The sequence below is a fragment of the Vanessa tameamea genome, chromosome 3 (genome assembly GCF_037043105.1).
Source record: "Vanessa tameamea isolate UH-Manoa-2023 chromosome 3, ilVanTame1 primary haplotype, whole genome shotgun sequence".
Taxonomy (NCBI): Eukaryota; Metazoa; Arthropoda; class Insecta; order Lepidoptera; family Nymphalidae; genus Vanessa; species Vanessa tameamea.
This window is the reverse complement of record NC_087311.1, coordinates 9867131-9882939: the sequence shown is the minus strand read 5'-3', so window position 1 is coordinate 9882939 and position 15809 is coordinate 9867131. Positions and strand designations below refer to the sequence as shown.

General features: G+C 31.8%; 2 protein-coding genes across 8 annotated transcripts in view; both read right to left on the bottom strand.

The window, feature by feature from the left end:
• LOC113397410 (calnexin) overlaps positions 1–15809 on the bottom strand; it is a 372199-nt gene that overhangs the window by 162040 nt on the left and 194350 nt on the right. The gene's annotated exons all lie outside the window — the stretch shown is intronic.
• The window catches only part of LOC113397455 (teneurin-m), a 214979-nt gene that overhangs the window by 137606 nt on the left and 61564 nt on the right, over positions 1–15809 (bottom strand). For all 5 annotated transcript variants that reach the window (XM_026635800.2, XM_026635802.2, XM_026635801.2 and 2 more), the window contains one exon: positions 14274–14471. In XM_026635800.2, coding sequence (XP_026491585.2) covers positions 14274–14471 — 198 coding nt within the window. The remainder of the gene's footprint in view (positions 1–14273; positions 14472–15809) is intronic.

Sequence of the window (15809 nt, the reverse complement as noted above, 5' to 3'; positions counted from 1 at the left end):
ATGACAAACACTTTGATATCAGCAAATATATTATTCTACGTTATTGTATTTGTTCTAGCTCTATAATCGTAAGCGTAAATTCACCAGATCTGCATCATAATGTTTATTCGTATTCTACATATGTTCATTCTTCAGGCACAAGGAACATTACATCTTAGTTCCCGAGGTTGGTAATTTTTCGCATTGGCGATGTAAGAAATGGTTAATAGTTGTTTCATCGCCACTGTCTATGGGCGGTGGTATCAATTACCATCAGATAGCCCATTTGCTTTCCGCCTCATAAAAAATAGAATTATTTAACAACAAACTATTTATATTTCGTCTACCTGCAAAAACTATTTAAGTATAACTATTTATATATTAAGTTTAATAACCAACTACTGCTATATTTTCGGTTTATGTTGCTATCGTTCCCAAGTCTAGGCCTTATGGCCTACGTGAGTTGCTTAAACACACGACACTCTTTCATTCTGTCAGCTCAGCAGATTGTTATGAAACAGTTTATGGCCACATTTCTGACACTCCCTCGTGTATTCGAGTATTCTTCTTTATGGCTGGTATTTACTTTCACTTCAATTTATATTCTTCATTCTATCTTTTAATATTATTCGATAAAAGGCGAATTTTTGTGTTCTAAAGAAGAATATTAATCGCATGTTAACTTTTACCTGAAGAGGAAGTTTCGACGTCTTGGCAATATTTGTATTGAAAGATTGTTAAAATATCATTATTATTATTCTGATAAAAGTTAACTGGTAAAGATTCGTCCCTTAAACAAAAAAAAACATACATGGTTTTAGCACGGATACCTCGCTCTGTTTAATAACGACGATAATTATCCACGTTACAATTTACGCATATTAAATAATACCTTTAAATGTATGTAACTAGCCTTACTGTATACGAGATTATAGAGTAGCAATAATGAATTAAAGATACATATTTACATTGTAATTATAAATAAATAAAGTAGAGAGTAATATGGAGGTACGCACACATCTGCAATTTTGCACACAAAATTTGTATGACAGGAATGCAAATTCTAATACTATATTCAAAATCACGCGCTACATTTGACAGCTGCTAAAAATAAAATCACAAAAACGTATTGCCAAATTGAATTCACACCCGCGTTGCGAAGTATTTTGTCACACGCACGCGGCTGTTCGAGACATGAGGGCGCATTGTGATGTCGATGGTCCGATAGATCTTGTCGATAAATTAATGTTACACTCATAAAATTTATCGATACTTTGAAAATAAAAACGTTTTACAAGCACACCCTTTCATAGTAATTTTTAAAATACATTATTAAATTTTTTGATGCATGCATGAAAGTTATTTGTCATATTGTTCTGTTTTTTTTACCAATCAACTAATGTTTTTATTTAGGCATTTACAACGGTACAAATTAATATGTGCGTTCGGTTTATTTTTTATTCGAACAAGTTTAAGTTTGACTGAAATATGACATAACACGTTATCATGCAGTGGCCGTGGATATATAAAATGTGTACAGAGCAATATTAATAGTAGTTATGCCTCATATTAGTTGCTACTGAATTTAACCATCTACGTGACTACGCAAGCAAAAGTTATTTATACAAAGTTAGAGATTTTGCTATGACGCATATAAGACTACTACGTTGTCTGTAACCAATTGTAAGTAGTTTCCTTTGAATATAGACAGTCTTGCTTGAATAAAGATATCAGATAAACTACTTACTGCTGGAAATGGTATGGGGTGCTTTGATAGTGCATTAAGCATTGTGTTTTTTTTCACTGTTTATTAGATTTAATTCGATCAAGACGTGTAAATGAAAAAAATATCGACACTTATTGTCGATCTATATGATCGATACAATTTTAATCACACCACACTAAACGATTGCATAATACCGATGTACTGCATTAGCAAGAAAAGGGGTCGTTTTGTATGGTGGCTAATATTTTTGGAGACGAGTATTAGAACGAACTTGAAATATTGAATTATAGTTATGGCCTCCTTTCCTATTAAAGAGAAGATTTGTAGTTTATTCGAACACGCTGCCTCAATACGGGTTCGTGTATAATATGTAATATTTGTTTTTATTGTAGCTTGTACTTCAAACAGATGAAAGCCCCTAATTAAATATTATTTGTGATGGAAAATTCAGCTTAATTTTTTTTATATACTATATTCGTAAGGATTACAAGGTATTATTTTAAAAGTATTATATGAAATCATGTACTAGTTTAAAACAAAGCTATTTTCAGGTACAATGGTAGAGATAAGCGGATCATGTTATTGTTGAACAGAAATTACAAGCAAAAACGCGGGATATATTTTGTGTGATTCATAATATAATTTGAAATGCCTTAGTTTACATATTAATTAATGATGTTGCCTTTGAACTGGTTGTTAATCGATGTTATTAATTTCCTTAATAATCTAAATATTACAGGAGTAAACGTTGTAATACTCGGTAATTTCATTAATTAGTTAACTACTAGCGAAATTACAACGATTAACGGGAAGTATAAATAATTTTGAAAATGGCTTATTCCATTTTCAAATAGTATATCGAAGCTTCGCTTCGTCTGTTGTGTGTGAGTGTTTATAATATCGCTATTCTATAAGAATATTCTATAAGAATAATCTATAAGAATCACTACAGAACACGCACGTGAATTGTCAGAAATATGACATTAACTACAATGATTATAAAATCTTTTAGATGCATGTATAAAAATAGCAACATTTCACAAGTGAGATACGAAGTGAATTCTTAAGAATCGCACTGCTGATCTTGTTTTTTTTCCAGTTAGAATAATGTTATTATACTACTTTAAGCAGATTAATAAAATTAACATATATTTTATTGTTTGCTTCAGACATACATGAGTTTCAAAGATAAATTTTACGTTTTGACATAAATGTTTTTGATCGATTATAATGTGTATAGTTGTTACTATATGGTCTTGTGTGGCTGCAGTTTGGGGAGCGAACGAGACAATAATCAATGTTTTATTTCATTCAATATGTTTTTAATTGCAGCTCAAAGGTAGTCGGCTTTGTAGCATATGTAGTATGCTTGATCTGTGTTGGGTCATGTTAGATTGTGTGTTCCTATGTTGGCAAATACTTGACCATTGGATTAGAACGAGCGGACTGATTATTTTTTATTATATCACGTTTATATATTTTATCATGACAGAAATGTATTCATGTAATGTGGATCCTGATAACTATACTAGCAACGTGTATTGATAAATTCAGTAATATACACTACCTTTGAACAGCTTTCAACTTGAAACTATAGGTAATAGGTATTTCGTTAACAAGTTGAATACCTTTTGGTTTGTTTGGAATAAGTTATAAATAAACAGCGGTACATTAAATAAAATTATGTATTACAATGAAGATATTTTTTTAAGTTACGTGCTTTTAACATGCATTTATAGTACAGTTAATAAATAATTTATTTCTTAAATTAAATAAGAAATTAATTGGTTGAAAAATTATAGTTACATATATGCACGTAATCGATAATTCCAAACTAGTAGATTTTATTAGAAATATTTGTCATCTGTATCTTTATCAAAGATTATCAATAAAAATATTTATGATTTTTTTTTATAAAACATAAATTTATATATGACGGGGAGCCGGCAAGATTGTTTGGTTCGGGGTCACCGTATTCGTCATACATATTCACGAAATAATACAATATTTCATAGGCCGCGACAACATCTGTCATCTCCTTCTTGACAACCGACATTCCATGTTTTTTTAACGTGACAAAAAGCGATTGATCTCACTGGCCATCCAGAATCAAATCTCAAAACTAATCAAAGTATTTAATAATCTGACGCTGCGACATACATATATAATAATATTTATTCTAAATAAAGTTAATTTTGTTTGTATTGAATAAATTTTACAAACATATAATATGTGTAAGATAAAAACGCATTATGTCTATAACTTGGTGCGGTATAAGCGTTGCTCGGAGCGGGTGTTTACTACGGATCCCCGTCTTATCAGGGGCCCGCAGGCAGAGCCCCAACGTATTTTTGCTAACAACTTTCTTTTCAAGAATTTTCACTGGAGGTACACATTGTTGTTCGGACGGAGTTTGATTTTCTTGTTATCGGCTTTATATAGCACGTTTCAAATGTAGCGAGGGACAAGTTTACTTTTTTTAATATAGTAAATTGAATGAAATTTAAGTTCGGATTAAAGAGCCGTTCTCGTCGTTTATTTAGAATGTTCGATTCTTTATATTTAGTGGTTATTGTGTTTGAATTTTTGATACTTGGTGGTAGGGCTTTGTGCAAGCCCGTCAGAGTAAGTACCCATCACATATTCTACTGCCAAACGTCAATACTTAGTATTATTGGGTTCCAGTTTGAAGGTTGACTAAGTGTGACTACAGGCACAAGAGATATAACATCTTTGTTCTCAAACTTGACGATATCTGGAATGAATTGACGTTTTTTTCTTACAGCGCTAATGACTATGGCAGATCGTGACCACCCTTTTAATATTTAAGGAACTCCCTTCGATGTTTTATTTATATATGTCGTAGGAAATGGGACACCTGATTGTAAGTGGTCATATTTCTATATCGTTACCAAATCTATACTACAATAACAGACATAAGATTAAGTACTTTATTTTTGTAATTACAACAGTTCACTGTCCTTTCATATCAATAAGCTCTACCACGGTCAATGATTTGGTTATTTTATAAATATCGGAATTTAAATTCATTTTCATAGGTTTATTATTTCTTAGAGCGAAGATGGCCCAGTGGTTAGTAAGCGTGGATATTAATAGACGGTTGTTGGTTTAAATTCAGGCAAGCGCCACTGAATTATTCATGAGCTAAATTTGCGTTTATGGAGGCAACGGTAGAACAAGATCAAAATCGTTTTTTATTTTCTTCAAAAATATGTAGGTAATGTCTTCTCGAACAAAGGTTCAGCAAAGACATTTATAGTCTATATTACATTGCTATTATTATTACTTCTAGTAGATTATCGTTTAAGGTTCGACTTACAATTTTTACTACAAAAACATTTCTGGGTATAGTATATTTCGGAATTTTTATTACATTTAGTTATATATTATCAAACAAGTTATAACAAATTATCGTAACACTTGACTGGTGTTTTCATAAAGTTATATAAAATATGATAAAATTGAACACGCCTTACGTGTACTTAGCGCGCCAACGAAAACATGCTACGGCGATATTTTCTATAAAGCTTCAGACATATTAGACACATTCTGAAAAATATTTATTTTAGTTGATTGTAAAGATAAGGCCGTAGATTTTTGGACAATATCGTGAGTAATGCTTGTAGTATGATTGTCTAAAATTCTCTTAAGGACAATTAAAATAAGGTCAAACAAATCACCAGCTAAGACATTATTATGAATTATTGTGTCGTTAAGTTTAAGCGTAGTCGAGTAAAGGCGTTATTTTTTACTTTACAAAGCTATACAACACGTAAGTCCGTAAAAGCTTAACAAAAGGCTTTCAAAAAGTTGTACAAGTGTTAAAAAATGAGGTAATCGTCACTAACGAAAGCGCCATGTAATTCATTTTCATCACAAAACTTGCGGAGCGTAGTCTTAAACGATATATAACCTTCAAAAACTTTTACAGGCCCCCTTCGAGAAAAACGCGAACACAGTATTTGTATTAGCGTAACAAATTTATGTACGCATTATCATATTAAGAAATCTGACCCTTATCACAACGCAATAAAGGCGAGACAGCACGCAAACATATTTAGCAGGAACATTTCTTACGCAGCACCAAAATTGCCTCTTCCCTTGTATCTCTTATTTTCCCTTTGTTGTTGCGACATCGCATTGCGAATCTGTACTTTATTTTCTATTATTTATCGTCTCCTCGAAATGGACGTGTCAATACCAGTCCTAGTTTACTCGTTGTTACGTAATTCGCAAAACTGATTGGCAATTTTAATCTTTAAGATTTATCTCGAGACGTATCCGAGTTTATGTTATGTTTATTTAAGCTAAACTATCGCGGATATTCTAATTAATCTAAACGTTTAAAAGTAACGTAACTAATGTAAGACACGTTTTATAATTTTGGTTGTGTTTATTTGTTTACGATTTCAAAAATTAAAAAAATATATATGTATGTAAATAAAAATAAATTATTGAAATGTCAATTGACTTTTACTACATAAATATCAATAAATGATGGCGGCTAGATCGACCATTACAAAGCGATCGCATAATTACTGATACAACAACCATCTTTTGAGGCATATTTCACATTACTCAGTATTCAGGTCTTTGTCTTTCTATAAAATAGAGCCTCGAAAACGTTCGTTTCCTTTCCACACAACGGATCTGCCGATCGCTTTAAGGTGAGAATGGAAAGCTAACGATGTAAATAGGATGTTAGGAGCTCATAGCCCTGTCTTTGTATCGGCTGCTTGCATATCAAATATAGTTATATGGTTGGGTATTTTTAGATAATTTGCATCGAGTATAATTTTAATAATCACAAATTACTCGTTTACTAAATTCAACTTATCAAAACAAGTTACAGAAGAAGATAAAGCCTAGCTACTGGTTGAGAAATACGTAAAAGCAATTAGAAATAAATTTAAAAAATTGGTCCGTTATTTGATCTTTAATAACCAATAACCCAATACCATCAAGATAATTTTGAAAAGGATAGTTAAAATATCGATAGAATGGAGTACAAAAGACTGGCGGTAATTAGAATTTTATCCTCGAATATTGCTAGCGTAAATAACTCTGGAGTAACGAAACAACAAAACAATGCAGAATTTGTTGGATAAGCAAAAATGTAGCAGAGCAAAACACTTAAAAACTAAAATCTTGAAACAAAGGCTTCCGTGGACGGCGGCTGGGAACGACGGACGCGAACTATCGACAAGTTGCCAAAGACGCCACTGAAAGCGAAAACTCACCGCCCCACTGCCGACGCAGTTATTTTCATTTAAGTTTCAAAATTGCCAGGCGCTTGCCCGTGCACGGCGCAAATTGTACTGGAATAGGGATCGATAAGTGGATTGAAGGTGCGATTTTCTTAAAGATGCGCTACACTGTGTAAATCTTTGTGATAGAAAAATTTCGGAAATTGTCTGCGAGATTTATCGCGCTACCGTGCTGTTGGCTGAAATTGTTTTTGGATTTCGCGACACAAGGGCGAAGGTGAAACGGTATCGTGGATATATAAGCCATGTCGCAGGTGCGGGAAATTCAATTTATTTCCAGGTTCAATAGTCATTGCTACTCTAACTACGAAATGAATATGACTTATTTTTGATAATATTAAACAGCTGTGTCTATATTTACTATTCAATATACGACAAATGTAATAAGTTATGAGTTGTATAAATACTTACAACCAACTAAATACCACAATGAAGGAAATAATAAAGATCGTTCCACCAATATAATCATAGTTCACGAAATAAGAAAAGAAAAATGAAAATAACCGAAGGGGAATATCGAAATAATTTAGCAAAGAGCAACACGAAGACGTAGAAAACGTAATAAATTTTAATCCCGATTACACGGACCTCTTTTCTTCGGTGGACTTTCAAAATTTGAGATTATTTCGCTCCCATTTCTCGGGCCTTTGAGTTTTGCGAGGCCAAAAGATTTACATAAAAAGAAACTTTTCGTCTTCGAAATTATGATTCAATTAGTATTAAAGGATTGGGCTCTCAAAGGGCTTGGACTTTTTCGGGTTTGCCGAGTACAACTGATGGGAGCTCCTTTGTGCTTTCGAGCAAACTAAGCAGGTTACGGCTTTGTACTCGAGACTGTCGCATAAAGGTATCGGTACAAATAACGAGTGGAAACATATTACGAGTTTGTGGCATGAGCAGTCAGGTTCAACGAAACATATTTGTATACATGACTACTTAAAAGATATAACGTCAGTCAATATATAATGTCAGTCTTGGTAATTCGTGGCAAACGATAATAACATTGCAAACGAGATTAGGCATGTTTGTTTATATTATAGCTTAAGGATGCGTGAATTAAGTTTATTTATTTTAGACGTATTGATAATTGGAAAGTGTTCTTGTTTAAAAATTGAAGAATTTTACGACCACTTCAAAAAGTGAACAAAACCTATCGATACCGTCTTTAGTTTCTTACAAATAAAGTAGACGATGGCATATTGAAAATTTATGAAGAATGTAACGATGCCATACCATCCTAAGACACTGCTATTATTTAGGCCAAGAATAGTCGCTTCAATCTATTATGTTCCATCTTTAAAAGCAAATTTTTGTTTTAAATACTGTTTAACTGCCTTTTTCCATACGCTTTAAATAATAGACGATAATATTATGTTACGTGTAATGTCATGGCCTTTTCGAAGATATTCCTTGTCTTTGTCTTTTGAAATTAGCAATTATATTAAATACCTCAACTTGAAATTGAAATAAGTGCTGATTTTTTGAAAGCAAACTCGTGAATGATCTGCCTTTTTGGATAATTATTATTATTTCTAAAGAGAAAGAGAAAACGCATTTCAGATTCTGTATTCTTTCCAAATTTCTCTTCTTATAACACTGACACGAAGTGAATTTACAGAAATGTTCAATCCTTATAAATATTTCGCTTCTTTAACTTGTCACATCATATCATCATGGCCGTATCTGTCACAGCTAATGCAAGGCATTTGTTACTGAAACGGCTAGATTAGGAGGAGAATTATACATTTTTTCTCAGTCGTCATCACAGTCTCGATTATTCCGCTTCGTCCGTAAGTTACGAGATATTCGTCTTGAGGATTAAGGGGCCTTTGAGGGAATGAATTTCAACGTTCCCCTGATGGATGAATACCTCAAATCCAGAATTATCGCGTACGGAATAGTAAAAGTAAGGGAAGTGTGCGTCGCGATCACGGAGCTAAGATTATCAAAGATGTCATGTAGTAAAAATTTCAATATTAAAACACAAAGTTTATTTGCAATAACATACGTATACGGCATTAGGTATTATTACAACGTATACAAAAAAAAATGTACCAGTTTAACATTTACTTAACTATTAGTTTAGTTATATACAAGAATTATAGGTACCAAGAATATAACATGTTTGATCCAATGCTCTAGGCGTTAGACTTGGTAAATTCAAGTAAATACTAAATACATACTTTGCAGTGACTAAACAACAACAAGAATGGTAGTGTAGTGAGCGTTGTGAAAGTAAATGGTCAATGAGTGAAAAAAAAACAAATGAATAATGTGACACCGTTTACTAAATACTTAACGTTTTACTACTTCCATAATATTCTTTATTCTGTGGTCGTGACACTAATGACGTCATATTCTCGCTTGACGGTGATACGGAAATGTTGAAAAAACTCTCTCATTTGTAAAGATATTAGATAAGAAATAGTAACTTTTATTATAAAAAAATACTAAACTATCTCGAAATGGCATCCAGCTAAGTTTTGTTTCGTTATAGTTTTGCAAGACGCTTTCATTCTTGGAAATGTCTTTTCAAAGTAAGTTAAAAACTGAATAACATTTTTTTTATATTTATTTCTACAAATGACTTTTCTTGAAATTTAACTAAGAAGAAGGAAGTGAGGATGCTACTATGAAATTCCGACTAAGTACCTCAGAATTTTGTACAAACCGTACAGGTTCGATATTTTAACGATATCAATATTATTTTAAGGTAGATCACAATATGAAATATTAACTAAAATATATATTTGTAAACATAGCAACATATAAATATAATATATATGTTGCATACAAGTGTAAGCTCAACAGCGCAAAATGAAGTTTTCTGTCACTAATTGTTACAAAAAAACTTAATTTGCGGATTAATGTGTATATTTTTGAATATTTAAATAAATTACTTGTACTTCAATTAATATTTACGCATCCAAGTCATCTCATCAACTCTTCTCTCAAAAGTTCCAAACTAAAATGTGTCAAATTTAATTGAAGTTAAGGGTATCCTGTCATAAGACCAATAAACTAAACGTTCTACAGCCATATGGAAATTTAAAAGGACATTTATTAAACACACACATTAAAATTTAACTAACCAACGCCATATTCTTTAATGAATTTCCGGCACGGTTTAGGAACGTGCCTAGCTATAGACGTCTCTTTCTTTAACATGTAGAATGATATAAAATGAAAAGGACAGACTTTTGTTTTGGTATAAAAGCGTTCGGAATCATCTATCTCTCGACGGTCCATGCGTTTAATAGGGGTAATTAAGAGGGGCACTTGTATAAAAATATCGCGGTATAAAAGCATTGGCCGGGTATCGAATTGCTTAACACATTCGCCTATTTACGATCTGTTCTTTTTACGACGTATCCCGAGCGATCTTTCATATGGGTTTTTTGTTGGAAATTATATTCAAATGCATTAATTTAAACAAATTAGAGAGTAATTTTTAAATCGTAGCATAGATAAAATATCATAAACATCTAAATAATCAGCAATTCTATTCTAAAAACTAAAACTGAATTACATTAGAAAATACGTTTAATCTAAATTATCTAATTCCCTTTATTTGTTCAGTAAGTTTTGGTGCAAAGTTATCTAACATTTTGGTACTTACGATCAAAATATTCCCTTACTTCACACCTGTTACCCTGAAAATACGATGTTATCGTTGTAAGAGTCAGTAATTTTGAACATCATGGAAGTCGTTCATTGTTTAAAGCTGTTGTATAATTATGGACGGATAAAAAACTAGTCGTATTGGTCTAATCTTTAATAATTGTCATAGAAAATATTAATATAATTTCAATTAAGATGGGTTTTTTGGATTATAATCTCCCATTGAACTAGTAGATAAAAAAAATCAGTTGCTTTTAAGCTCATGATAATGGCAGAGTAATTTGTATATAAAGTATAATAACAGTCCAGTCCACTGTTGGGCACAGGCCTTCTTTACTCTTGATGATAAAGTATGGAGTTTAGTGAAATATAATGCCGCGGCCACAATAAGCAAAAAAAAAAATTTTTTTTAAGATTATTTTATACTTAATGTTTATGTTATAACAAAGAGGCGTTTTAACCTTGTTTTTCATATTGTAAGTATTATTATAAATTTATTAATAAAGAAAATTATACGACATAATTGTCATTTATAGCTTTTTACTATTTCACTAGTAAATCTTTTTTTTAGAATCGAATCAGTAGTTCCGTATTTAGTACCACTAAATTTTACTTTTTTATATATTAGTACAGATTGAGTTCCTTTTTGGAAGTCAATAACTATCGTAGGAGCATGTCACGTATCATCGAGTACATAATCCCGCCTTCTACGATAAATAAACGTCACAACTATATACCGGATTAGACAAGTTTAGAATATTATTGTAACAGCCTATAGACAATAACAAGGAAGAAAATATTTGATGTCTACATTTATTGAGATCACACCTTTTTACGATGCTCAATGTACATATTGAGCCAATACTGTATCCGTTACGTTCGGTTTCACATGTCAAACGATATGTTGTTTTTTGCGATTTATTTGAAATATTTCACCATGTAGTATTGAATATTTTACACGCCGGAAAATTCTATTTTCAGACATCGATGTATTTTATTCAGTCAAATAGACAATTATAAAATATTGAATAATTTAATTCAAAATATGTTTGTTGAAGTTAAATTAAAGCTTCAAGTCAGTTTCGCTTAAATACACGTGTTTTGATGGTTTTTTTTTTATGTTATAGGTGGCAAACGAGCAGGAGGCTCATCTGATGGAAAGGGACTACCACCGCCCATGGACATCTGCAGCACCGGGGGGCTTGCTGATGCGTTGCCGGCCTTTCGGTAATAAAACAACCTTTACTTTACGTATTTACGAACTTATGTAACATTAAGCGTATTCACAATTCTACGTGTCAAGTGCACTTTTTAACTACTCTTTAACATAAGATTAACAATCACATATAACAATACACAAACACTTGTAAGAGTTTAAAAATATGTATTACAATAAAGTATCGGTATAAAATTATACTTTGAAAGCATTTTTAAATGCTTCAAATTAAACAAATTTTATTCGACATCAGGAAATGTAAAATATATGAATTCAAAGTCTGGTGTGAGTGTAAAGACAGGCATGCACAAGCTGCGAAACAGGAGATAGAGCTGGTATAATAGCATTATGTAGTTAAAAGGTCCATCGTAATAAGAGGAACGTATGAAAATGTAACTCTTACGGGCTGAAGTAAAAATTAAAACGCCCTTTAAGCATCTAAAACCATTTAGGTTTCCATCCCTGTACGAATGGTACAGGACGTCGGTAAAAGTGTTTGTGGGAATGTAAAATGAAGCATGAGATTGCTAGGGAATCGCATTATAGCTAAACCTGGATACTTTGATACGCTAGAAGGGTATGTACCGTAGACATTTAAATTAGATGAACAAAAATAAATACATAAATGAAATGGTAAAGGAATTTTATATCACCGTATTAGAAAAAAATATTTCAGCAAAATTGTTAACACATTGTAAATATTTTTATACTAAAATATATATTGAAAAAATTCTTTAATAATTTTCACATTAATAAATTTTTGGTCACTAACTTTTTATATGAGGTCTTAAGAATACAATACAAGTAATGTTTTAAACGGATAAATATTTTATCATAATAGATTAGTGATACACAGATTGTGCTATGACTTTATAATCTCTTCCAGTAAAAGGTACCGATTTCAGAAAAGTACGTGACACAGAGGCCTCGCCGCGTAACGTAATGGATTTTTATCGTGTCGTACTCCATGGAAATTGAATAGGAAATCCAACGGAGTCCCGCTTTTAATTTTCCCACCGTCGGATTCTATAATCGCCCGAGATTTCATTGAATGCAATTAAATTGGAATTCATGCGATGCGCTCTCGTTGGGAGTCGATCGCGAATCGATGGAATTAGTGGATCATTGTATAGTCTCACAGAATTTCGGGAATATTCCGATTTTGGGGTTGTGTGGGATAAATAGTACTGTTTATTCGAAATGATAAAATACCGCCTGACACTAATTTTAATATAATTTATGCATAATATTTTATCTTACATTTATATGGTTTTTATTTTGTAAATACATCATAAGTAAGGCTCAAATTGTTAACCGTTATATTAAAAGTTATAATTTTGTATTAAACACAATAAAGTAAATTTGAGAACTTTAAATGTCACTAAACTCTAGCTCTAGTTAGTATGAAGTAAATATGAAATAAAATAGCTATACTTAGATCATTAAAACGAAATCGAAAAAGTAACAAAACCAACTACCTTGAAAATTAGAAGTAACAACTGTTCTACACATCGCAGAAGGCTAACGATTACCGTAACTTGTTCAAATATTACAAACGAACATTTTCGATCCGCCGCATGTTTTCGATGTTTTCCCGATGGTCCGAAAACTTTCCCACCGAAATTCGAGACCTCGTGTTTGTTTACATACAGTTTTCGGGTCCCAATTTAAACTATCGTAGCTTTTATTTGTCGTTTAGTACGACGTTTGTCCTACAGTGGTCTGTCCGGCGTAACCCTTTGTTTGAATTTATTCCGACAATGTTTTGGTTCCACGTAATTTTGGGATAATTTGTTGAGGAATAATTAAAGTGATGTTTAATCTTAAATACAGGCTACAAACTTCTACTTAATTTTGCCTCGTGCGTTAATTTCAGTAAATGGTGTGATATTAATCTCTAAAATGAATATCAATATCTATTTATGCACTTTGCAATTTTTGACAATGAAATATATTTTAATTGTATAATAATATATAATCTTTTTTAAATTATTTAGCGGTTTATGTTAATTAATTATGTTTTTGTGTCTATGTTCAACAACAAAATTAAATAATTTCAGAAGCCAGCGTAAGTAATAAGAATCATTTATAAGATGAAAAGGAAATCTATTTATAATAAGTAATTAATATTTATTGATAACGGGTCAAAATATCGATTAATATACAACGAAAACAGACGTATTGATAAACTTATCTTTGAAATATGTTAAAATAACAATACGCAGCTTCTAAGTACTAGTATTAATGCTTTCTCAATATTTTATAGCGATTTATATATAAAAATAATTATTCATTCTAACATTGGTTAGGTAAATTGTGAAGAAAGTTTGGTGAATTAAGATTATTGTTGATATTTTAGTAACTTATTTGTATTACAATAATTATTATAAATATTTTCAAATAACGTTTCGATAGCTTAATAGGTCTATAATTTTATACTGACCGTTTTGCACGAGTAACGTAGAATCTCTGGCTAACGGCAGCTCTGAGTCGGTTAATGTTGCGTCCGAGGCGTTGTCGGACGCCGACGTGGGAGTGGTGGGTGCGGTCGGCGAGTCGGAGAGGCCGCGGCGCGTGCGACGCCGCCCGCTGCCGCTGCTCGAACCGCTGCCCGAGCCGTACGGGTGGAGGCGGCCCAGGCCTGAGGAAGACCGTTGACATTTGAATTAGAAAATTGAGTTTTTTTTAGTACGTATACTACATTTTTATTCCTGTAAGTTATAGTACAAGTCTGAACGCCTTATATAAATATTGATTGATACAACTCATTGGAGTTGTTGGTTTCTTCGAGTTTTGTAAAATATATTTATGTTGACGAAACCAAAATGTCACACTCACTGTTCACTACGTTTCTAATTTCTGTGAATGTCCGAACTTATGATAATTTAATATAAATACAAATTAATTATTAATTAATCACTTGTAAAAATTAATTTCAATTGACGTTCTGGGTCCTTTCAATTGAAAATGTTTTGTAGTGCGATTATTTCATAAGCATTTGTAATAATTTTCAAAATAACATTTATTTTATTTTTGTTTCAATATAAAAATTATTATGAATCCGCATCTCAGTTTAAACATCCATTTCGTACCAGGAAAAACATGTCAACCTTTTGTGAGATGTGAGATCAGAAATACAATGTACATGGAAACAATGAGTCTTAATACGAAACGAAAACAACATCAAACGGAAAACAAGCGATAGACAAGGAGATAACAATAAAACGTACAAAAATAATGTTTTTAAGCCTTATAGATGAAAACCATTTTCTCATGTTTGTTTATATTTTGTGCTTTATATTTTTGATCGTCAAATGGTTTATTTTTTACTAATACCACAGAGAGACTAAGTAAACGTGTGCGGATACATTTTATTCAAATCACGTCAAAAGGTAAATAGATTCATAGAAGTTCAAGCCAAGATGGCTCAGTGGCTGGAATATGTAAGTTATTGTGCTTCGTTCGTGTTTATAATACATCTCGCGCTTAGTGATGAATATTCATACATTCATGCCACCAAAGCGGCATTGGAGCAGCATAGTACAATAAGCTTAAAACCTTCTATTAAGAATCCAGTGGCGGGACATTAACTGGCTACTTATGGCCTTATGTTGTTTCTTTAATTAAAGTTCATTTTAGACGTTATATCAAAAGTCACGCTTGTGTTTGTTGTGGTGTTTTACAAAGAGATACAAATGATGATGATGTCTATCTCAAATATTTCAGCCACAGCGGACATTATCTATGGAGAGTATTAGATCTATTTACTTATTAAAGCCCTTATTCGTTAAATTATCGGATATAAATAGAAAAATCACCGAAAAATTATCATAAAACTAAACATATAATTTGTTTTACCATTAATGAATATTTTCAAATTTAAGTTCAAGTTTACTTTATTTAAAAGTATGATATTTGCAATGAAACTCCCATAAAGTCTCGATCACGACTGTATTTATTGTTACGAATCAAGTAGTAA